The sequence below is a fragment of the Panthera uncia genome, chromosome D1 (genome assembly GCF_023721935.1).
Source record: "Panthera uncia isolate 11264 chromosome D1, Puncia_PCG_1.0, whole genome shotgun sequence".
Lineage (NCBI taxonomy): Eukaryota > Metazoa > Chordata > Mammalia > Carnivora > Felidae > Panthera > Panthera uncia.
In genome coordinates, this window is record NC_064808.1 from 35729967 (window position 1) to 35756448 (window position 26482).

General features: G+C 38.5%; 1 protein-coding gene and 1 pseudogene across 3 annotated transcripts in view; one reads left to right on the forward strand and one right to left on the reverse strand.

Annotated features, from left to right (window-relative positions):
• The window catches only part of LOC125929022 (60S ribosomal protein L14-like), a 46798-nt pseudogene extending 25627 nt beyond the window's left edge, over positions 1–21171 (forward strand).
• A 2659-nt stretch (positions 21172–23830) lies between these two features.
• Positions 23831–26482, reverse strand: part of SLC17A6 (solute carrier family 17 member 6) — a 40179-nt gene continuing 37527 nt past the window's right edge. For all 3 annotated transcript variants that reach the window (XM_049649232.1, XM_049649242.1, XM_049649235.1), the window contains one exon: positions 23831–25906. In XM_049649232.1, coding sequence (XP_049505189.1) covers positions 25571–25906 — 336 coding nt within the window. In that variant the 3' untranslated portion in view covers positions 23831–25570. The remainder of the gene's footprint in view (positions 25907–26482) is intronic.

A 26482-nucleotide genomic window follows, 5' to 3' on the forward strand; every position in this document is an offset into this window, starting at 1 on the left:
GCTCTGCCCTCACCATCGATGTCATTTCAGGGGCCACCATGTGAATACATTATGACCTCACTCCCTGACCATAGTTGATGATTTTGAGGTGGGCATCTGATCAGTCCTTTCCCAATAATTTTGGAACTAGAATTGAGAAGCAGACTCTCCTTGAATAACTTCTGCCAAAGATGACAGAAAGCTGACTCAAAAGCTGACTTCTTGGGCAGCCATGATCATCTACTATGAATAAAAAGCTGGTGTTTAGTGGAAGGGAAGGACAACATGCAATGGTGTCTTAATGACATTTGAAATTCTGTTTACAGTTGGTTCTGAGATACAGCCATATCCCTGCATTCTATAAGATTTTCTTGTTCTACACCATATCCCAACAACCTTCCAACCCTTTATACTTAAATTAGTTGAAGCTGAACTTTGATCTCTTGGTAACAATGGCAGAACTTAAAAATATATCATCTCATTTACATTTCAGTAAAGGTGAATATTATTTACATTTTACAGATAAGGAAGCTGAGTTTCAGTAAGTGGTTGCTCAAGGTCAAACCACTGATGAAAGGTTGAACCAGGATGCAGTATGATCCTGCTTCCAAGTATTTATTCCTGCTTCTCCCTTCCCTCCATCATGTTCTTGCTTTTTCTTTCTGTTCTCCTCTCTCCCTTCACCTAACTTCTCTTGTCCTTCAGGTACCAGCCTATAGTTCCTTTAGGAAGTTTCTCCTAACTCTAAGTAACAAATAAAGGTTTTCATTCTATGCTCCATAACTTCTACACTTCCCTTTATCATAGTATTTATCACCTTGTATCCTGAATGTCTCTCTTCCTTTCTGTATGCTCCACTATACCGTAAACTGTCTAAATGTAAGAGGGGTCTTGTTTCTATCTTTGTATCTCCTGCCAGGCATAGCCCCTGGCATAAAGTAGACCCTTTATACATGTACTTGGAATTGAATGAGTAAAAGGTATATTTATAGGAGGAAAAAAGGGGTTCTCCATATCTCCAAAATCACACAACTAAGAAAGGCACCCACTTTCTCATACAGAAGATCAGGCCTGCAGTCAGAAACTTCTCTTCCTGAGCTAGATGCTCTTATCTTAGAAAATAATACAAATCATCTTTTTGCTTAACAGCACCCTCTTCTACACCTCCTCCCCATTTCCCTGCAGCTTTGCAGCTCTGTTCTAATTGGGAGGTGAGAGTGAAAATAGCAAATAAAGACAATTTAAATACTCTGAGCTATCGTATGGCAGTTCTACAGGACAGGAAAATGTGTCTTGGGCTAATAATGTTCATAAAATTTCTGGCTTTAAATTCAGCCATGCTGCTTTATAATCTCCAGGAATAGAAGCTATGGTTTTTCATTAAGTTTTACTTCAGAATGTCAAAAATATTCTGGCTTTCATATTTTTTCTTGGCATCCAAGGAAATATATGCATAAACAGAGCAGCATGCATACCTACACACTCACACACAGAGAAAGAGAATGTAAGTTTTAAATAAAATAATTAAATCTAATTATTAATCTAATATTTAATCTAATAATTAAATCTAAAATAATTACAATGCTATTAAAGATTCTTCAAAGTTGAATCAATCATAATGAAAAAAGTTGAAAGAATAATATTTAAGAAGATAAATTTTTAATGAACATGGTCTGCCCCTTATTAAACTTTTCTACCCAGAAATGATCTCAAGAAAAGGAAGACCAATTGGAATTGATGCTAAAATGAGCTATCAGATATGAGATTTTTTTCTTTTTTTGATTTGGTGAGCCTCATGTCTCAGCTTGATAGAGAAGACAGCATGTCTTTTTGTAGGGACCATACTGAAATGGTTTTGAATTATTAGGACTTCTGGGAAACTGTGCCTATTTTGGACAGGTGAACTACTCTGAAGCTGTGAATCTGTTGCCATCCTCATTAAATAAAATCCTGAAAGATCAAATCCTCATGCAGGTTGGGACCAGAAGCTTTCAAAGAGCTGCTAAGCAGTGAGGGGTCTACTTTGTGGCCAATAGCCATCCAAGTTGCTCTTTGAAAGCATTGTCTCCTAAACAAATGGAAGGAAGGGGACAAGAGCTCTTCAGCAGTATAGAGGACACAGCAAACAAAAAGAAATGTAGTGTGAGTGCTTTCAGAGTAGTGCAGCTTAGCTCCGGAACATGCAAGATGTCGCCTTTCTTCTTGCAGGATGGGGGATGGGAGAACGGAAGAAGACAGAAACACTGAGGGTTAATATAATTAAACGAATGCTCTCATAACGCGGGGAATAGAGTTTGACTAAAAGAACATATTTCTCAATCACTGTCAAAACTATTTTCTACAGGATGCTTTTTCGTACTCAAGCCTATATGTCTTACTGTGTTTAAAATCTTCTATGAGCTGTGTTCACCTTCCATGAATCTTTTTTTTTTTTTTTTTACACTGAAAGTTGCTATTTCTGAATTTTGGTATGACGGAACAATCTGTTCAGCTGTAGCTTTTCATTTGCTGATTACAATAAGGAAAGGGTTAGTTGTTTTATAAATTCAATTTATCATGAAAGGTACTAACGCAAAGAGATAAATTAAATTGATGTTTGTATTTATTGCCATGAAGATGAAAAGAGTTACTTGGAAATAAGCTGCAAACCTGCTCTAACCAGAATGCAAGTGAAAATCAATAATTCATTCTCATACATCTTCCTGCACTTTGCTGGCAATTGCAGACAAAATTAACAGCAACTCTGACAACCAAAAGAATGACTCTACCATGTTTCCCCAGGAGGGCTGCACCATTTCAGTTCCAGTGACATGATGAGCAATTGGAGTTGGAATTTATTGTAGTTAGGGGGTGGGCTCAGGTGAGGGTTCTCAAACAAGGTCTTGCATGGTTTGGACTTCCCACCAGTGCTGAGGGAGGGAGTGCCCAGGCTTTCTTACCAGCTCACTGAGATGTGGAGCAGAAGAGAAAGGAGGGTGCTTGAAAGCTGCCAGCAACGAAACGTTAAAAATATGGTCAGATCATTTAATACACTCTTCATCTCTTATTGGGCCCCAATACTCTATATTCTCCAATTCTCTCTGCACCAATCTGCCACTTTATTTTCTTTAAAGAACTGTTCCCTCTGTCAGGCTCTTTTGTGTGTGTGTGTGTGTGTGTGTGCATGCGTGCATGTGTCTTTGGGGGCTCTGTTAGCAATGGTAAAAACTGTAAACATAAGTCTCAGTGACCTGTTAATGTTAGTGATTGTCACCATATAAATGACTAAACTGCTTTATCTACATGTGGAATGAGAGAAAGAAAGGGAGACAGGGAAATAGAGACAAAGATGGAGAAAATGAATCATATGTTTGGATTTCCCCAAGGCAAGGTATCGACTCTGGCCCGTTTAATTATGTCCAGTGAAGTAAAGCCAGGTAGTTCAAATATGGCTACTCAAGTGCCCTCTTTCTTAACGTCCTGTGGTTGGGGTAAATTTTCGTAAAAGGAGTGATGACAGGTGGACTATTATGGCATCTTTGACATACTAAGTGAACACCAGAAACTGTGTTGTGAGATAGAATTGGAGAAGTATTATTTCAATATTGATCACAGAAGATGGGAGAACAGAAAAAGACTTGGTCAACTAAGGCCATGACAATTCAAAACGCAGCATGGTATGCTGTACACATTAAGCTCATAGATGATTGTTGATTGAATGAGGTCATAAATAAGCAAAAGTTGGTCATATTAGTAAAAAGAGAGAGATCCATCAGTCTTTAAATGCTAATCGAGCACCAAGTATGTTTTAGGTATTCTAAGTAAGCACTAAGGTTACATCCATAGACTGAACAGAAAATATCGTGCCCACATGGAGTTGCGGTCAGAAAAGGGAGATCGAAAATAAATAAATAATTTGTAATATAATGGTTTGTAGTGATAAGAATATTTTTATGAAAAATAGACAACAGCATTCTATGTAGGCTAATAGGTTGTCCATTGAGTACTTACTATATACCAGTCCCTGATCTAAATCCTTATGGTGCATTCTCTCACATTTAATCTTCCCAACCACTATCATGCAGCTACTCTGATTACCGCAGTTCATGAATGAGGTTTCTGAAACACGAAGGAGGTTGTTTTGCTCAAACTACACAGCTTTGGTAAAGGAGCACAGGTCTACTTAATATGAGAGATGGTGCACCTAAGTTCTGCATTGTCTTGCGGTCGTTAGAAGGTGTCCAGTGCACACATGTTTAATACATAGACTTTATTTTTTTTAATTTTTAAAAATGTTTTATTTATTTATTTTTGAGAGAGTGGGAGGGGAAGAGAGAGTGCGTGTGCGCACGCATAAGTGGGAGAGGGGCAGAGAGAGGGAGACACAGAATCCAAAGCAGGCTCCGGGCTCTGAGCTGTCAGCACAGAGCCCAATGCAGGTCTCGAGCTCACAAAACATGAGATTGGGACCTGAGCCGAAATTGGACACTTTTAAATGACTGAGCCATTGAGCCATCCAGGAGCCCCATTAATACATAGATTAAAAAAATTTTTTTTTTTAATGTTTGATTTATTTTCGAGACAGAGAGAGACAGAGCATGAGCAGGGGAGGGGCAGAGAGAGAGGGAGACACAGAATCCCAAGCAGGCTCCAGGCTCCGAACTGTCAGCACAGAGCCTGTCGCGGGGCTCAAACTCACAGACTAAGAGATCATGACTCGAGCTGAAGTCGGGCACTCAACTGACCGAGCCACCCAGGCACCCCTAATACATAGATTTTAATCCTAATGAAAAATGTGTGGAAACTCTTAGCCAGAAAAGATTCTCTTTTCCAATGGGGCCTGATTTCTCTTCTTTATTCCAGTTGCTTTTGCAAAAAAAAAAAAAAAAAAAAAAAGCCAAAGCATCTTGTAAGCCAAAGGACTAATTGTGAAATTTCTCTTGATAATGATTTTACAGGTGATACCATTCACATCAAGTGGGTTCGAAAAATGGTTAAACTTTGTCTGTCTTAATCAAAACTTTCTTTTAAATATGTGCTCCTCTCTAGCATTTAAAGAGCACATGTTGCTGTGGTTTTTAAGCTTATCAAAAGGTCACACCAAGATAAATTATAAGTGGAAGAGGTGAGAAATGGTAAGGGAGAGGAGTGGAGATTTGTAGCAAAGGGAAAAAGCAGACCCAGCGGGAAGACATTTTCATCAGTGGGGGACAGTCAAGGTTGATGAATGTAAGGTGGAAAGTAATCTAATTCCTATAAATGCCCATGTTTATGAAACGGACAGGTCCAAAGCACAGTCTCTCCAAACAAGGTTTTCTTAGAGTCTAGGAAAAGATTCTGCCTGAAAAGTGTCCGATTCCTCCATATTAAGTCCTATCTGCCACTTATCAGACAAGTTCTTGTCTGGGTGAACAGCATCTTAACAGGATGTGAGGCTTTGAATAAGGAGGCTGGCAAGAAGCAGTCTTGGCATAGGTGTCTTCCCCTTGTTTTACCTTTCCTAGTTACTTTTTGTACTATATGTCTCTGAATCTCGTAGCTAAATACTTTTCTCTCAGATACTTTGACCACAGCCAAGTCGGCTCCTGCCTCTACCCAAAGCTCCTTTTGCCTAGTTAGTAACAGGCCTAAAATTCATAACAAGAGTCAATGTGGTCCAACCAGCTCCATTTATCAATGTAGACCACTATTCTGAAGAGTTCCTTTACTCACTCAAGACTTTCAAACTCATCCAATCCACTCATGAGCTTTTTAATCAATAAAGGCAATTTCAACATTGCTATATCTAATAAACTGTAAATACTACACAGTCTGGATTTAATTTAAAATTTTCTTCCTTTCCCACTACTATTAGTTCTGGTCCTATCTGATTCTTTCTCTTCTTTAATTGCTCAGGATCTTTCTATGTGTCGTGTCTAATGTGAGTTAACTGCTAGTACCCATTCTTCCCCCCCCCCCCTTTTTAAGAGAAATTTTAGCTATATACGTGGTTACCCAGATAAAGACTACATTTTCCAGCCCTCCTTGCAGACATGCATGGCCATGTGATTAGGTTTGGGCCAATGGAATTTGATCAGAGCAATGTGTTTAACGTCTGTATCATGCCTCTTCCTATACACTGGCCTATAAAAGTAGAGGAGGGCCATCCACGAACATGTCATAAAGGCAGCATTCTCAGGTTTAAGAGCAATAAAATGAACAGACCTTGCCCTTCTGTACTGTCAAGTCACCCCACCAGTCTTGGACTCCTTTCTCAGGGATGAGAGAAAAATAACTTTGAACTTGTTTAAACCATTGAAGCCACTGTGTTTTAGAGTCTTCTGATTACAGTAAGCAAGCCCACATTCTAACTACTGTACTCTACTCATGTTCCACCCCGTTTTTCACTTCTTGGTCGCTCCGTACACCAGGATGTCTACTATTGACTAGAGGTCTTGGTTTGTAATTGTCTGAAGTATGGGTTTTGGAATTGCCATCAGCCAAATTTAAACAAGATTTTCTTCATTCCAATGCACCCACTGTAATCTGCTACGTACACGGGAAGTCATATTTCTTTGTTTTCATAGCCCTACAGAAGAGCACCTTGTAGGTATCAAAGTTTCCTGAGTGTGCAGATGGAGATTCTCCAGGAAATATTTGTCTGGACCACCCCTGACCTTTAAACTCTATCACCCTGTTCATGCTCCATAACCTGTATAGCACACAAAGTCAAACCAATAAGGAAGAACAAAAAACTTTAACACTTTCCCAACATCCTTCGCATTTAGCTTGTCTTAAAACTTTGTTTACAGTAACAACATTAGTTTGTTTGTATTTTAGAAAATTGTGTTGATGCTTGGAAAAGATAATTTAAAATTGTCAATAAGCCCAGCACCCAGAGTTTACCATTCCACTGACATTTAGTATTTGGTCGATATTGCCCTATTTTATTTGTTATTTTTTAAAATAAATCTCACATTTAAAAACTAACTGAATTTAAATTTCACATTTAAATTTTCACATTTAGGGGCACCTGAGTGGCTCAGTCGGTTAAGCATCCAGCTTTGGCTCGGGTCATGATCTTGTGGGTTCGTGAGTTCGAGCCCCGCATCAGGCTCTGTTGACACCTCAGAGCCTGGAGCCTGCTTCAGATTCAGTCTCCCTCTCTCGCTGCCCCTCCTCCACTCATGCTCTGTATGTGTGTGTCTCTCTCTCAAAAATAAATGAACATTAAAAAAAAACTAACTGAACTCTACGTTATATGTATTAGAGTATGCCAATTGCTGTAACAACTCCAGTTGCAATGGTTAACATAACAAAGGTGTGTCTCTCACTTAAATATTAGCTGAATATGGTTCATCTGGAACATTTACTCCATTTAATCATGCAGAGACCCAAGCTTTTCCCTCTAGTGGCTATGCCATCTTTGGGTCTTCAAAGTCCTGTACTGCATTCTCTGGATCTGGCAAAGAGATAAGAGTTAGCATGGAGGCATGGAGGAGCTCATGGAAGATTTCAGGTCTTAGGCTTCTGCTTACATTCTATTGACTGAAAATCAGACATTTAAGAACATTTAAATAAAGAGACTGGGAAGTGCAATTTAGCTGTGAGCTGAGGAAGGAAAGGTCACTCTTGATGAGCATCCACTTTATCTATACAACATAGTATTTTCTCATGTGAATAAATATTCTTGGAAAATTAACTAAATGATTGCATAGATAGCTCCTGCCTACTGTAAATAGTCATATCCCTGGTTCTCAAATTGCTAACTATATACTCCAGTTTTCACTTCTGTTTGTGGAAGTATCTCATTAAAATTCCATTTTCTCTTTCTATCCATTTCTTGGTCCTGTTCTCTCTTCTTTTAACATCTCACAATGATGTTAGTGAGAAATTTTCCACTATAAATCTGAGGTCACAGGAACTGATTAGCTCCAAAAGCTGATATGCATTTGGAAGAACAGGAAGCAAAAGGGATATTTGGAACCTGTCAACTACTCACTTTTTGGGGGGCTGTTAATAGTTCCCTATTTTCTTCAGGAAATCATCCCCTCTACTGCTCTCAAATCATGTACTTTAAACGAAACTGACTCCAGCCCGGAGTCAGGGATTAAACCTGTGTCTGCTTAATTAAAACATCTTATTTGCCTCTCCAAACAGTTATTTCAAGCAAAGGAAAGTCTGTGTGAGCGTGGCTGAAACTTAGGAGAAAGCAAAGCAGAAGACATCCAAAACAATTTGGATTAGGCTTCTGTCTCTTTTGACAGAGTCCTGACTACTAATAAATATAGAAACAAGCAGGGAGTAATTCAGTTTCATCAATTCAAGGAGACACTGCTCCAGAAAAAGAAAACAAAGCAGAATCTAGGAAACAGCAGAACATATCAAAAATGAACAATTTTTTTTAATTTTTTTTAACGTTTATTTATTTTTGAGACAGAGACAGAGAGAGCATGAACAGGGGAGGGGCAGAGAGAGAGGGAGAGACAGAATCCAAAGCAGGCTCCAGGCTCCGAGCCATCAGCCCAGAGCCCAATGTGGGGCTCGAACCCACGGACCGCGAGATCGTGACCTGAGCTGAAGTCGGATGCTCAACCGACTGAGCCACCCAGGCACCCCAAAAATGAACAAATTTTTATAAATAAAAGCATCCTAATTGAGCAACTCAGTAAATCAGTAAACTGAAAGAGTAAATCAAAGAGGAAGAGTACTGGAACAAGTCTGTTGTAGAGAAGATAGTTCCAAACTTGTTCAGTAGTTAATTCCAAGATGATTGAGTATCTGCTATGGTATCCTTGTAAGTACAGCCAGGTAAGCTTCACCAGTTAAAACACAGATATATTCCTAAAGTACCAACATAGCCACTTATATTTTTGTAGACAGATTAGGTTTTCTGTCTCAGGTTACAAAAATATCTTTAATAGAATGTTCCAGCTCAACCTGAGCAAGGTTTAGTGTGGACTTGGCAAGAAGATCAGTTACCAATTGCCCAGGTGAAAAGCAGTGATTCCCCAGAGAAATATGTGGAAAGGCAAAATGGATTCTCCATTGCCATCAACTTACTTCTTAGATACATTCTTGGGTCATGGGCTTAGAAAGGGTTTTCTTCTTACATGGATTACCAGATGAAGGGGAACAGGTGATAGCTTACTTAAAATCTCGCTAATATTACCCCTTAGATTCTTTAAACCTTGATAGAGAAATTGTCATATTATTTTCTGATGACACAAGAAATGGGAATTTATACTTTTGTGGTAGAACATTTCTTGGTTCTTGGAAAAATATACCAATGGGTCATGTACTTATGCAAGTGCTTTGAGGAAATTTTGTTTAATGTTTATTTATTTATTTTGAGAGAGAGAGAAAGTGCACATGAGCAGGGGCGAGGCAGAGAGAGTGGAGAGAGAGAGATCCCAAGTGGGTTCCACACTGTCAGTGCGGGCCTGACACAGGGCTTGATCTCACCAATTATGAGATCATCACCTGAGCCCAAATCAGCTCAACCAACTGAGCCACCCAGGTGCCCTAAGTGGGCTTTATAGAAATTACAATCAGATATAGAGGTGTCTCAGAAGTTGTGGGATTAAGGTGCTAAACTGCCTGATGTGTTAACATAAATGTTTGTTAACGACGGGCATAGTTACATCTCTGAATGTGATGTTTCCTTAGAGACGATCTAATTTGCAAGTATGGATTTAGAAGGATGTGTTTTCAAAATATCTCATGGCATCATACGTTCTTCCTTTGGACTATGGTGTCACAAGAGAACAACATTTGTCAACATCACCAACAATTTCCATGTTGTAAAATCTAAGCGTCAATTTCTGTTTTTCTTTAAATAATGCAACAGCATTTAACACAGTGGTCACTCCTTACTTCCTGAAATACTCTTCTCTTCTGAATTCTGCATCAACTAGAAGGCCTTAAATTGCATGACTCAATGTTACAAAATCTGGCTTAAAAACGAAGAGGGATTGATTGGTTTATACAAATGTGAAAAGTTCAGAGGTAGCACAGGGTGGTTTCAGGTAGAGTTTAGTCCAGGTTCTGGCTCCATTTATATATAGTTCTTTCAGCTCCGCCCTTCTCCAAGAGTCAGCTTCATCCATAGCTGTGCTCTTTATGTTTATACGACAGCTTCTGGCCACATCTAGGGTTAATAGCTTCCCATTTATACCCAGGAAGAATGGATAGCTTTGCTTTAACTATGGAAAAATAAAAACCCATGTTTCTTATTGATTGGAACAGACTAGAATGGAATCTTATAGTCAAAATAATGTCATGCGCTACTTGACTTAAGCCACAGCAACTAACCCAATTACTGAGTCAAGGGGAGTGAGATTATCCTGACAGATCATTACTAACTGGGGCACTTTCTACAGGTGGGGAGACAATCCCACCCAAATTCTACAACTACAGCACCATGAAAAAAGGGAGAAATTGATGACGGTTAATCAGATACAAGGTTACTCAAATACAATTTTGGTGAGATAGCCTCCTGTTGTTTCACACAAATCTATCTTAGTGTTCATTCCTGGCTCCCTTCCCCTATCCAAGCTGTAAATATTGGATGCTCCAGAACTTGACCCTGGACCTTATTCTCTTCTCTATACCCTCTCCCTGGCTGATGTCTCTTTCTCTCATAATTTTAAATATTATCTATTGGTTAAGGACTCTCAAATTTATGTCTTAACCCTGACCGCACCTTAAACTTTAGTTTCATTTTCCCAACTATTTTATACAACACCTGCACTTGAATGTCAAATAAGTATTCATATTTAGCATATCCAAAATAGAATTATTCATTTCTCCACTTGAAACTTTTTCTATCTTCTGCCTATTCTGTTAACTCAAGGTAGTTAATAGCACTATGACCTACCCCAATGCAAAATATCTCATCCCTGATCCCCTAACCTCGTAATCCAATCCATCAGAAGATTTATCAGCTTTGTCTTCAGAATATTTTGCAACTTTGACAGCTTCTCATCATATTCATGGCTACTATCCTAGTCCAAGCCCCACTGTCTATTAACTGGATACTACAGTAACCTAACTGGTCTCTTGCTTCTATTCATGCTTTCCCTATAATTTATCCTCCACAAAGGGACCTCAGACCTTATTCTGAAATTTAAGGCATATCATGTCACTGCTCACTTAAAAACTTATAATGAGTTTACCACAGCACTTATGAAAAATTCATACGGGTTTTGGTTCCCCATCTACTCCTCTAGCTACATATCATCCATGCTCCACATTTCCCATTAAACCCCAGAAACATTGGCCAAGCTTGTTCCCATGAGCTCTTCCTTCAACCTGAAGTACACTTCCTCCAGATATTTGCATAACTTGCTGCTTCTTACTTCCAGAGCCAAACTCAAATATCGCCCCCGATAGTGAGTATGGTTAGTGCTTACCCATAGCCCCATTGTTATGCTGCTGCACCCATCCCTAGCTGTTGGGTGCATTGGTTACTAACAGTTCACAGCTGCCACCTTTTCCAAAGAATTACCTTCAGCCCTATAGCTTAAGAGGTATGCTCCACTCACGAGGGGAGTAATGGAGACAGTGACTGACTGACAGGGGAGATACAAAAGGCCAGCCCTCTTGCTTCAAGGTGGTACCAATTGTGTGGTGTAACTCATGTTCTAAAGTCCTTGGTGGGACTAGGCTTAAGGGCCCTGCATCTGAGACCACATCCCTGATTTGCATTCTTTCTCTGGCCTCTTTTTCCCCTAGTTCCCCTCCTCGTAAGAGTACACATTCAATAAATTACTAACGAATCCTCATCTCAGCTCTGCTTCTAAGAAATTCTATGTAAGGTTCCGCCTCAGAGAGACTTTCTTGACAACCAGCTGTAAGGTAGAACTATACCCTTCCACATTTGCTATCCCATTAGTCTCTTTTATTTTTCCCTAACACATTCCATTCTGAAATTACTTATTTGTTTACTTTTAAAAATCTGTCTTCTAGACATATCATAAACTGCATGACAAACATGCATATGCTTGGAACAGTACCTGCCTGTGCCTGGTCACACAGTCAGTATTGGCGGAATGAATGGAATGCAGGCTTTAATGGTTGAGGAGGAAAATGCTTATTTCTGTCTGCACTTACATTTCTTAAGGCGGGTCTCTGAGGGGGGTAGACGCTTAGGAGCATAACCACAGGTAAAGGGGGAAAGGTGATATATGCGACTAGGACACAGGCTAAGAGCATGTCAGGGAGTTATTCCTAGATCTTGCCAGGAGTCAGGTCTGTAATGAGTGTGAGGAATCCTGTAAGAGAAGCTTGAGGAATTCCCAAGTCACACAGCCTCTAAAACTGTCAGCCCCAAGGCACCAGGGTGGCTCAGTCATTGAACGACTGACTTTAGCTCAGGTCATGATCTCACAATTCATGAGTTTGAGCTCTGCACTGAGCTCTATGCTGTCAGCACACAGCCCACTTCAGATCCTCTTTCCCCCCTCTTTGCCCCGCACCCCCCCCCCCCGGCGTGCTCATGTGCTCTCTCGCTCTCTCTCTCTGTTTCTCTTTCTCTCTCTCTCTCTCCCTCTCGCTCTGGCTCTCTCTCTCCCTCTCAAAAATAAAAATAAACATTAAAAAAAAGCAAAAACCTGCCAGCCTGGAGACTTCCAAGTGAAGCCTAAGGGCCAAATTGGCCTGGAGACATTCTGTTTAGTTCACATTGTTTGTTAATTTGACATTATATCTGCCAGTATTTAAAAACAAAATTCCAGGGTACCTGGGTGGCTCTCTTGGTTGAATGTCTGACTTCGGCTCAGATCATGTTCTCAGGGTTCGTGAGTTTGAGCCCCATATGGGGCTCATTGCTGTCAGTGTGGAGCCTGCTTTGGATCCACTGTCCCCTTCTCTCTTTGCCCCTTCCTTGCTTGCACTCTCTCTCAAAAATAAATAAAACATTTAAAGTAAAAAAAAACCAAAATTCTGTGATGCCACATAAATATCTCCATTTTCTACCTCTTGGAAAAATTCCACCATTTCCACGTGGCCATAACCAACTGGAACTGAGGGGCTGCTTCCCCTTTCTGCTGGGGTGTGAATTTTCTGTGTTACCACATCCCCCATCCCCACTAGCCTTCCTTCCTTTGTGTATTATGCTTGAACCCTGTAGGCCTTTGAATTATGATCCTAAATAGTGACCAGTTGAACATCTTCTATTATTCTGGATCTTTTTTTGGACCAAACTTTGTAGAATCTTCAGCTTGTCTTGAGCTGTTGTAACTAAAGGAAAGACTGGAGTGGTAAAGGGGCAACGGGTCTGGGTGGAAGGAACCGCTGAGACTGAAATGCAGCTAGAATTCTGTACCAACAACATACCCTGACAACTGAAAGGAAGATGTCCCGTTCAAATCTTCCTCTTTGTAATTCATTGGCAAAGAACAGGCCACAGGTAGAAGTTATGGCTTGAGAGAGTAATACTCAGGGTAGCATTGTGGTAGCAGGAAGAGCCCCAGGAAACTCCAGGGGTAACATTTCAGCAACTCACGGATGGATCAGTTCTCTGGCACCAAATTCAGCAGAAGTCCAGTAAGTGACTCAGATGAATAAGGGCAGCCCAAGGGACGCTTGCCAAAAAAGGATAGTTCAACATCAAAGCCAGGAGTGACACTTCAGGTTTAACTGCTGTGTGATCTCATTAGAACCCAGAGCAACCTAAAGGGATTCTGGTTTTATTTGATTTTCAGGCAACTTTTCATTTGCACATACTCTGCAGATCTCGCAGTGAGATATATACAGTTGAATCTTGAATATTTACTCCAAATAACAGCTCTACCTTCTGCAGTGACTGACGTTGACATTGAATTGGATAGATCCACTGAATTTTCTGAGTAATGTTAAGTATTGCCTGAGATGAACTGCCAAGTGGAAAAAAATCAGACTCACGAATGATTTGGGATACCAGTCACACAACCAAGTACACTTGTTTTATGCCCTTGTCTCCAGTGCTCATTTTATTTCTTGCCCTTTGATCTAAGACTTCTGCCATCTGATTCTTGAGGGGATCGACAACGTGTCTTATCAGACTGACTCCTTGTCAACAGAATGGCCGTGCACTGTCTCTGTGATGTCTTCCTCATTGTCCAGGATGCATGTTTACTCTCCCACTTCTGGTCATGTTAGAAAATCACATTCTTGTACATCTTGGAGAGAATGAGGGCAACTAATGCCCACAATAAGCTAAGTATTGGAATATTTTGTAAGACTTTTATTATCCATACTAAAGGGAAGAAATGGAGAGATTATTAAGAAGAGCTGCTTTGTGGTCCCTAATTGAACAAGCTCTGATAAACTAAGAGACTTTTAGGTTCTCTTAAGCCCAGAGGGATGTTGTTATAGCTTGAATTATGTTCCCTCCCATAATTATGTCCCCCACAGGTTAATCCTAACTCTGAGGACTTTATTTGAGATCAGGTCTTTATAGGTATATAAATGATGTGACGTTATTTGAGATCAGGTCTTTATAGGTATAACTAGCTGAGTGAAGATAATGTCATACTAAACTAGGAAGAGTCCTTAATCCAGTACAACTGGTAGCTTTATAAAAAGAATCCCATGTGAAGAGACAAACAGACTCACAGGGAGAAAAATGTCATGTGAAGATTAAAGTTATTCTGCCATAAACCAAGAAACTAACCAAAACTAGGAGAGAGGCCTGGAACAGATCATTTCCTAGCAACTTTAGCAAGAGCATGGCCTCACTGACACCTTGATTTCACATTTCTGATCTCTAGAACTGTGATACAATAAATTTTTGTTGTTCTAAGCCATCCACGTTGTGATACTTTATCATGACACCCTAGGAAACCAACACGGAGATGTTTTGAGTTTCTCTCCACTCTATTCTGTATTAGGTGAGAGGCATAGCTTGGGGACTGTGGGAAAACATGAAGAGAATAAAACAGGGCTCCTTCCTTCAGTAAGTTTGCTGGGGAAGCACAAATAATAAAACAATAATAATAAAGGTTACCTGAAAATAAAAGTAACTTGTCAGTGAGCAAAACAAAACATGGCATACCAGCCTTCCGGAGCCATTCCTTTCCTTTTCTATGCCCCTTTCTCCTCATCCCACACAGGATCTTCATGGGGTCACGTGGCTGCTCCTGCCCACCCCCATCCAAGAATGTCCCTATTGAACCTACTCTGCCTAGAGAGCAGCTCTTCCCAGGATTCACTTTACTTGGGCCTATCCCACCCAGAAACGGGTGCCATGATATATCTGACTTAGTACTAGTCCTGGGTTCTAGCCCAACATTCAACAAATCAAAGACTACCTCTGAGTCTTAATTTTTTGTTATTTGAAAAACATGAAAAAAATGACCCTTCTCATAGCACTGGAGTGAGAATCAAATTTAGGGAGAATGACTAAAGGCATTTAAAAAAAATTTTTTTTAATGTTTATTTATTATTGAGAAACAGAGACAGAGCATGAGTAGGGGAGGGGCAGAGAGAAGGGGAGACACAGAATCTGAAGCAGGCTCCAGGCTCTGAGCTGTCAGCACAAAGCCTGATGCAGGGCTTGAACTCACAAACCACGAGATCATGACCTGAGCTGAAGTCAGATACTTAACCGACTGAGCCACACGGGTGCCCCGACTAAAGGCATTTTGAAAACCTATAATGTATCATAAAATATTCAGAGTTGCTAATATGTTTACATGCAGTTAAATACTTCCCTTTTACTTTGAGCCTTTTGCATAGCTGCCACCTTCCTTAAAATGGAGAAACTTGAAATCCTTTCATTTGCTTAGCACTTTATTAAGATTTACAAACTCCACAAATCAAATCATCCAATTAAATTTATGCCACAATTTGGGGTGCCTGATTGACTCAGTTGGTTTACTGTCAGACCTTTGGTTTCAACTCAGGGCATGATCTCACGGTTCATGGGTTTGAGCCCCACATTGGGCTCTGTGCTGTTAGCACGGAGTCTGCTTGTGATTCTCTGTCTCCCTCTCTCTCTGTCCCTGACATACTTATGCTCTCTCTCTCTCTCTCTCTGTCTCTCTCAAAAATAAATAAATAAACATTTTAAAAAATTACCACAATTTAGTGAGCTCTGCATTTTTATGCCCATTTTGAAGATAAGGATACTGAGCTCAGAGAAACGAAATGATTTTCTCCTAAGTGGTTGGAGGTATGGTGTGAAGCCAACTCCAGCATTCCTTTTGGCAACTCGTAGTAAGGGTGATATTTTGGATCACCCATTCCTTTCTATGTTTTCAAAAATAAATTCTTAAGGCAGGCAACTATAATGTCCACCATTACTGATGAAGAACTAGGATTTTGACCTTAAAAGCCCTCTGGTTACACTTCCAGTTTTTATTTATGTTTCCAGACATATCATAAAAGAACCATGCTCTATCAAGAAAAAAAATTAAGGAACACAATGATAAAAAAGCACCAAAAATGATGGAGTATGGTCAAAGATTAACTGGAATCTACCATTTGGATGAGCCTGTTGCTCCTTGAGTGCATTCATTTCCTTGAAAAAAGAGACCAACTTGGGGTTACTTCTGAAACAAATATGCTCCTAGATATGAGAGAGAAGACAAAGTAAAATTGGAGACACTTTGTCTTGTCCTTGTGTATAACCTTGAGATCCAGACAGGATTTTTAAAGGGAAGAAAGAAAAAGAGAGAAGTATTATTTCATAAATAATGTGCTTGGTTCTTTCTGTCTAGAGTTGTGAAAGCCAGGGACAAGTGGATCACTCTGCCTTGGACTCATTATGCAAGGTGCGGAAAGCATGAATCATGTATTTGTCGATATATTTTGATTATCCACATCCTGTTCTTGGGTTGTGAGTGGGTGTATATGCAATGAAGGAAACAAGCTTTTATCTTAACATCTGGAAAGACACTACGATCCCCAGAGTACATCATCTTCCCCCACACCATGTCTGCCTTGGCACTCTTGTACCAGCCCCTTCCCTCTCCTATGCAACATCCTGTAAGACAGAAATGCTCATCTCAGGCTCCACTAAAAATTCTTTCAAATATAAAATAGCATCTGAACAATATAGTCTAGCACCAAAGACACTGCACAACCAGGCTAATCATCCTATCTAGTCTCATATCTCTTCCTAAGCACACTTGATATTATATTCTCACCACCTTCTGGCTCTTTCAAACACACCACAGTAGTAACACCTCCATGATCTGCCAGTGATGGGTCCTCTGCTGCTATGCCTTTCCTCCACTTAGAACGTGGGCAAACATCTATTCCGCTTTCAAAGTCTAGTTCAATATCTTCTCTCTGTCTCAGACTTCCCTTCTGAAAAGAAGAATTGATTTAATGAGGAGGATAATATCGTGCTTGCATTTCAACTATGACCATGCATTCTCCCATTGATTATTTGTTGAGTTCCTAATGTGTATGTTAGGCCTTGGATATAGTATGGAGAGCAAAAGATATGCCTCATAGCATTCACAGTTTAGTGGGAAAAATATGTTAATGTTATAGTTATAAACAAACAAATAAAGGCCTAATTACAAATTGTGATAAATCATATATAAAAGTGAAATTATACAGTGGTGTACCTATGTCAGGAATGATCGTGAATATTGACTGATATGCAGAATTTGCTACCCAAATGCGAGAGGTTCTACATACACGAAGTTCTTTCTTTTTTTTTTCTTTTTTTTCTCTGATAACATTCTTTCTACAGTTATTTCTATTTCTATTTGTCTTCTCTTCTAAACCATGAGCTTCTCAAGAGCAGACAATATGCCTAATTCATTTTTCTGTCTCCATAGTTTAGTAATAGGTCTGCACATAGCTTAATAGACGTTGAATGAAGTAATGAATGAGCAAATACTGTAACTCTTGAAAAAATGTTTTAGTATGATAGATTTAAGCGTAGCTGATTAATATTTCTTCTTTTTAAACGTTTAGTTAATTATTTTGAGAGAGAGAGAGAAAGAGAGAGAGCACACACACAAGCAGGGGAGGGGCAGAGAGATAGGAAAAGAGAGGATCCCAAGAAAATTCCACGCTGCCAGCACAGAGCCCAAATTGGGGCTCAAACCCATGAACCGTGAGATCAGGACCTGAGCTGAAGTCAAGAAGAGCTGGACATTTAACTGACTGAGCCATCCAGGTGCCCCACATTTCTATATATTAAATACATCTAACTTGTTCTGTGTGTATACTCACCGACATTTAGGTAGTTTGAGAAAATTCTCTTCCACGCATAGACTAGGTCAAGTCCTCCATTTGAACTTCTCAAAGCACCTATCCATCTCTTTCATAGTATCTATCACAACCATAATTCATTTTTCTGTTCATTTCTTTATTATCTGTCACCTCCATGTATTAAGAGTTCCATGAAGGCAGGATCATTTTAGCTATTTTCCCCACCATACTTCTAGTACCTGCCACATAATACATTCTCAATATTTATTGCTTGACACACTGCCTAACTTCCTGAGTGAAAGAGTGGTTCTTAATTAGCTCAAAAGCTCTGTTGTGAATCCTAAGATGTAGGCTAACATTACCTTCTGTTAATGACTAGCTTAAATTAAATCCTAAGTTTTGTAAGAGTCAGGAAGAGAGTAGCATCACAGAAAGAAGCCCACCAGGATGAAGCGAACCTCCAGTAACCATCAGGATTTTAAAAATGTCAGATAAGAATATAGACAGAAAGAGAAACTTTAGTCTTACATGTAATGGGGTTCTGAGAACAATTACACTTCTTTAAGTTGACTTGAGGAACTCAGCTATATGTCAGTGAGAATAAAGTCAGAAAACTTCAGAGCTTCAGAGCCAGGAGGATCTTTAGAAACCATCAAGGCTAACCAATTCCTTTATTTTGGCAGATTTAGGAGTTCAATCCAGATAATTCTCATTTTTATACTATCCCATTGCAACTGGAATTGAGAATTAATATTCCTTTAGATTAATGGTGATATACTAATTTCTACTTTGCATTCAAGGAGATAGGTACACCCCCCCAAAGCCCTTTTTTAATCTTTGAGAAGCAGTCCAATAGACTCTGAGGAGATCTGTTAGAAAGAAGGCTTTCATCTTTGACATTTATTCTCATGCACACTTTTGTTGGCTTTGTACCCAAGAACTTCATTTGGATTCATAAACCTATTCACAAATGTGTATAATTCTACCTTTATCTTGACTTTATAAAATAAAATCATCCCCCGAAAGCTGTTGCATTAAATGCTATTTTGAAAGCTGTCAAACACTCTGGGATATTATGATTTTTTCTTTACAGTCAAGGAAGTGGGTAAAACCCCCCAAAGCCCTTTTTTAATCTTTGAGATTAAATGGAGACTTGTGTTCTCTCGGGAAAATATCTTTTCTGGTTTGCTTATTTTGTATTTTACAATGCAGAAAATTGTCTGAAAAATATAATAAAAAGTCATATATAAATTCCCAGAGTAAACAAATATTGGAATTTTATTATATTCGCTTCAGATCATCTTTCCAAGTTAAAAAATGACAATTTGAAATTTCTCTTATGTTTTTCCCAAATCTATTCTCCTCCTTCCTTTCCAGGTGTAACCACGATGAATTCTTTTATGTGCTTCCTTCCTGTCCATGTCTTTATCCTCTTACTACACAGTATATCATCTGATAACTGTATATTATAATTTACATAAATAGCATCCTACAGTGCCTATTATCTGCTCTTGTTTTCTGTCACATAAAATCTATAAGCTAGAAATAGAAAAATAATTTAGGTAATCACCCTGAGCCATTTCGTTTTGGTAAAGATAAAAATATCTGAAGATAGTTTCCAAACTGAGGTCATACTTGAAGAATTAACACCTTGCATTTCCTTAGCACAATGGGGAAAGGTGCAAACAAAATGACCCTTGTTAAAAACTAGAGTGCAAGATGCTGTGTTACACGCTTTATATGGTATTTTATGTCATCACAATCCCAGTTACAAGTTAGGGATTAGAGTGTCATATTATTGGTGAAAAAACAACAACTGAGCCTCAGAGAAATTAAGTCACTTCCCCAAATCATACAGCTATTTAGAAGCAATCAACTGTAGCGATCATGAGTACAGGATCTAGAGCCAGATGGCTTGCTCTCATGTTGTTAACTTTACTCCATTAGTTGTATGACCTTGGATAAGTTACTTCACTTCTCTGTGCCTACATCCTCTCATTTACAAAACAGAGTTGACAACAATATCTACCACAAAGTGTTATTTGGAAGATTAAATGAGTTATGTATGCATATATGAAACCCCAAGATAGTGTCTGGAATTTTATAAGCCCCATATAAATGATTCCTAGTATTAATACCATCATCATCATCATCAGATCCCTTACTCACATCCTCCTTTAAAATGTAATCAAAGGTAATAACACCTAAACAAACAAAGAAAAACAGAAACTAAATGAAAATGAGGAATGAAGATAAAAACAGCACTGAGTCAAACAGCATGTCTCTAAGCTTCTGGAGAAGGAGACAAAGAAAAGGAGACATGGTGGAGCTCCATGTCTTTTCATTTCTAATTGCCCACAGTGCACTAATGCATAGGGAAAGCATTCCTCAAACTCTTGGAAATGCAAGGATCTTCATCTAATGCATATTGAGCAAAGTAATAAAACGTGTCCTCCGATGTGATTTAACAAAACTGGAGAGGTTTCTTCATTTTGTTTGCTCTTGGTGAAATCTGAGGGTTTCATTCAACAAAAGTGGCTGACTTTGGACAAGGGACAGGGTAATAAGTCCAGATTATGCAGCTTTTAGCTGCCTGGCTATATTCATGGGAGAAGCTTGGAGAAGCTTGAGCATTTTAAGGGACTGTATTGCACAGAGCCACCTTCACAAATAAAGTGTTTCTGACAGCAGCTGAATGAAAATTCAGGTTTGAGGTCTTGCATGAGGATGGAGAGCAAAGGATAAAAAAACAACCCTGCTCATTATATCACCACAGTAAGAATGAAATCTCAATCGTCATTATTTGTCATTAGAACTGACAAGGCAGTATGTGGATGCAGGGGGAACAAATGGAAAGAGAAAATGTACAGGTCATTAGAAACCCAGGGGAGGAAAACAAACAGAAAGAAATGTGAAGGAGAACAGGAAAATGAGCGTAAGAAGTTCAGCCCATCCGTCTCTTCTCCTGCGGAGACTCAGACCCTGGAGATGGTTGATGTGGATCTTCCTGCACAGCCTGGACCCCATGCAGCGTGGAGATCTCTAAGGCTGAGAATAGCTTCCTCACCTGAAACTTAAAAAAAAAAAAAAAAAATTGACATGGTGCCAGGGTTGGTAGCTCAGTTGGTTAAGCGTCCAACTTTGGCTCAGGTCATGATCTCAGGGTTCACGGGTTCGAGCCCCGTGTCAGACTCTGTGCAGACAGTTTAGAGCCTGGAGCCTGCTGCAGATTCTGTGTCTCCCCTTGCGCTGCCCCTCCCCTGCTCTCATTCTCAATCTCTCTCTCTCTCTCTCTCTCTCAAAAATAAATAAACACTTTTTAAAATGTTTAAAAAAATTGTCATGGGGAGCACCTTGAAGGCAGCCCACCTTTGGGAACTTGGGGGATTAAGAAAAATATTTTCTCAGCAAAGTCCTGGTGTGCAAAAGCCTTTCCTCTCACCTCTGTGTGTCCTGTCTGGGCATCCGGGCGTGCTGCAGACACTTCAGTGAGGAGATTGGACTTAAGGATCCATGAGAGCAGGGGCTGATTTCTCACCACGCTATGGACAGTGACTTGCACAGTGTAGGTGCTAATAAACCTTTGTTAAATGAATACGTAAATTAGTAAATGAGCCACAGAAAAGCCAATTGTCAGGAGCACTGTCTGTAAACAAACACGGGAATAATAAGCTACAGATAGTAATTTAAATATCCATCACGGTTATAGAGGTTATAAGTGTGTATATGTGACTTTGCATTTCCCCAAATCATCCACACAAGCAGAAAGATAAAGGGAAAAAAAGATGTAAAATTAAAATTTTCATAAATAAGATACTGGTTACGTAGACTAAATATGGCTCATGTTATGTAACAGAATATTAGACTCTAGAACTCTGTTGTTCAAATAGGAGACTATGCATGCAATATTGTTCAGTGGAAAAATTGGTTTGCAACGATAGATCAAGTATGACTTCAAATTCGAAAATTGCAAAACCTTTTTGTCCATTTTTCTTTTAAAGATTCCAGAAATGTTAACAGTGCTTATCTCTGGATAGTGAGATTTTCAGTTGTCTTCACTTTCGTTGTATTCAATACTGTCCTTTACCTAATGAAGCTCCCCTCCCTTATACTACATTTATAATCAGAAGAGTAATAAAGTGATTTAAAGATAAAAATAAATCACTCTTTTGCTGTGGCCAAATAGTCTGTATCTCGTTCTAGGGAATCTTTAGGAAGTTAATTATGCCATCTTACACCTGGTTCCCCTACTTGGAAAATACAAATACTAACACTGATATGTGGCCTTTCAATTTTACAAGGCAGATAGATGTGTGGATGAAATGGGGTAACACATAAGAAAGCATTTTGCAAATTACAACATACCTGGAACATATAACACTCCACATGGGGATAGCCATTGGGATGAGGAGGAAAAGGGGAGAATGAAGAGAAAGGGAAGATAAGAGGTAAAAGCACATGAGGGTGGCCCATGGTAATATCTGGAGACAATAGAACGCTTCTCTTACAGAACTGTAAACTTTTGTGTTACAGAATTGGGGAAATTATAGAGTGTTAGGGCCAAGACACTTTCATTCCTGCCAAAGATATGCAAAGATGGCATGTCAGCCTCCATAAAAATTAGTCTGGGTGTCTGGGTGTCTGGCTGTTGTTTCTTTGTGCAGAGGATTTCAGGAAGAGACAATACATTCCTTCACTTCCCACACACACACTGAGCTTATGTAAGTCGTGGATACGGGGTAGTGGTTGAACTGATAAATATTCTCCAATTAATTTCTTAAATTAAGTCCTGGCTAAAAAAGAAGATAAAAATAAAAACCAAGCACAGCTTACTGTGCTACTTCTTTCCACATCCACAACATGCTCTGTGTCCCTTGATCCAGTCAGTTTCATGTATTGACCCTCAGTGTCATCATTAGTTAAACAAGGAGTGTTAACTAAATCATCCCAGAAGTCCTGTTGAGTAGTAAAGTTCTATGACTCTAAGATCCCAGTGCTATATAATTATGGTCTTCCCCTTCCACACGTCTGTAACATTGGGAATCAGAGCAAAATGATCACTTTTCCAGTAACACAGACATTCCATTGGCCGCTACCTTGATAAATCTCTCACCGCTTGCTGGTTTGGCTGACACATTATACCCTATGATGCTGTTACTCTGTTTTACCTTGGGAAACTTATTCAACCTTTACAAGCTTCAGTTTCTTCCTTTGTAATCTGGGAATAAAAAGAGTAACTACTGTGGGTCATTGTGGAGTTTTGTGAGATACTTTATGTAGAATGGTTAGGACAGTGTCCAGCACAACCAACAAATGCAATCCAAACTGTATAGCATCGTTGACCTGACAACTTGAATTTTTTCCTAAAAATTTTTAAGCTTAGCACAAATGTTATGAGAAGTCCATCACTGAAAGATAGAGTTTGACTCAGAGACCTATTCCTTGATGTAAAACTCTGTCTAGGGAACCGCATCCCATACAATCTAAAGAATGCCATGTTTTTCCATTAAATCTCAAGTAGCTAAAAAGATTATTATTCTTGAGCCTAGATTTGGCTTCATTGGAGCACACAAAAGTTAAATTTGCATTAATGTTACAAACTAAATAAAATAAACCCAAATTAATGTATTGTATTTTTACAAAAGGATAAATAGAGCATTTTATTAACTTTTTTTTTTTTTTTTGCAGCAACAAAATGATAGTCCACATCTTTTCATTCAACACAACAAAAGCCATGATCACATTATATCACTTTGAGACACAAAGCAAAGGCTGTTTTTATTTTCTCAAGGTTCAGGGATGGTTTGCATCTTTAAAACAAATGTTATGTTTTCTATTTGCAGTAGCGGGATTTCCAGTCACTAGCACAGTACAATGAACCAATGAACAGATCAGATATCCAGAATAGACAATTAAATACACCAATCATATTTTGCATTGAATTGGGAAATATGTTATTATCATTTAGAACATTATAAAGAGGTCTGATGTCAACTTTTGAAAGAAAAAAAAAATCATTCCAACCACCCAGACAGCTACCACAAGCAAAATGAAGATAATATACAGACAGGAAATTGTATGCATTGCACTTATTGCTTGGAACACAAATGTTGCAATTCCTGTTGAGTTATATTAAGAAATGACAAGCAAAATGCCTCTGCCCCATCTAAAATTCTATGACTCTATGAAAGTAGAAATTGCAGTCCCCTAACCCAACATGAGGTGTATGCTATTTTTGGTTTTTTGTGAAGATTGTTTATTATGTTTTTGTGTATGGATATGTATAAGATATACAGATATATATAGAGATATAATTTTTAATATAATTTATTGTCCTATATATTTAAGACAAAGATCTTTTAAATGGGACTTTAAATAATAAAATTGTCTACTTACAGTATCTCTATTAAGTTTATCTTTTCATATTATATATAGCTCTGTGGCACAAGGTTAATATAGTATTTCATTATTAAGGAAGAAGAATATCTAAACAATTTTCTATTTCTTTTGTTGTTAATATTGCATTTTAAGGGATATATCTCCGTAGTAAATTTCTTATTAGATTCTTTATGGCATGTGTATCTTTTTTTTTTCTAATGCAAGTTACAACCAGTACAAAGTTGTAATAAAAAATACATTAAAGTCTATTTACTTTTTATATTTTTTTGCAAAAAAGTTATGTGATATGCTACATGAAACATCAGATTTTGTTGAAGTGTGAAGTGTTTTATACTGTTAGGTAAATGAATGGAAGAACATGAAGCATACCCCCCACTTTACAAGTTCTCTTTCACAGATATAAGTATATGCACACAAGCATTTCATATAAAACACTGCAAGATATTTCTTTTCAGAACCAACAAAATATTCCACATTATGTAATAACAATAATTATTTAGTACACCTTGCTAGTTGCTAGCCCACAATATTCTTCTCTAATTGAGAGATATATCAACTCTATAATTTATATTCAATAAATGTTGCCAACACCTGATGCAGCCAACATGACATCTTTAGTTTTCTTAACAGGACTTCTGCATGATACCTTGCAATACAGTGTAACAAATATATAAGTGCATTTTGCATGATCAAGTAGCTTTGGCTTCCTAACCTGTGTAGGATGGGATGTGCCAACTGTTTTAGTTGTGCTTTATTAAATGGTGATGAGTTTTAGCTCACATGAATCCAAAGAGTAACTACTTGCTTCTACAATTTTGACCAGTCAACCATTAAATCACAAACGCAAAAATGGATGACCTGAATGGAAATGATGGCATTTCACAACTTCTACAGATTGCACTTGATGGAAACTTCATGAGTTTTTTTCTTTGTTTGTTTGTCTTTTTGATTCATTTTTATAGCAAGAGTTGCCTGGTTGATATGTTTATGTGTTTACATCACTTTTTTTTTTTAATTTTTGTGCAATCACAATTAATTTAATCACAAACACTAAAAATAAATCCAGCAATTAGCTTTGTTATGAATAATCATCTCGGTCCTTATAGGTGTATGAGTCTTGTACTTCTTCTTGTACGAATTCCTCTTTCTTTTCCCAGCCATTTGGCCAACCTCCATTGGCCTGTGTTGTGGCACCATAAGACTTGGTGGTACCATAATTTATATAATTTTGAGTAATGTCCCCTGTCTCTTCATCAAGCTCATCTTCATGGATAAATCCACATTTTTCTTCACTTGTTTCTTCAGGATCTGCCCAGGGTTGTTTCTCTCCTGAGGCAAATATTGCGTAAAATATAACTCCGCCATAGTGGACCAGGGCAGCAATCAGGAAAACATACTGCCACTCTTCACGTGACTGTATTGACAAAAATTGGCATTGTGAGAACAAACTCCCTGTGTTTAAAAATGCATAACATCTTCTTTGAATGCACCACCATCAAGCTTTTCATACAATGCTATCTTTAGGGGAAACCCCTCTTCTGATTATATAAAGCAAATACTGTGATAGAAATTTTCCATAATCCTATGCCTTTTCATTAACTAACATTTTTTGTAAATCTCAGGATCTGAAATAAAACTCCAAATATATCTGTGGTCTGCTAATTTTTAAAATACCCATAATCTCTCTTTTAATTTCCATTCATGTACTTATATATTTTTTCCTCCTAATTCTTTTGTTTATTTCTTTTTGGTGAACCATAATTTTGAAGCTCTACATATAAGGACAAATACCTGATAATAATATTCTTCCATTGATACCTGTGGATTCTGAATTGACATTTCCAAATAAAGCTCAGAAGACTTCTATTTTCATGTTCTAATAAGCTAAGAGAAAAAAGTTTTTTCGTTGTTTCGCCAAACCAGAAATATAAGAAATATTAAAAGGTGTTGGAAACCATATTGTTTATTGGTTGGGAAAGAAACCTTCCTC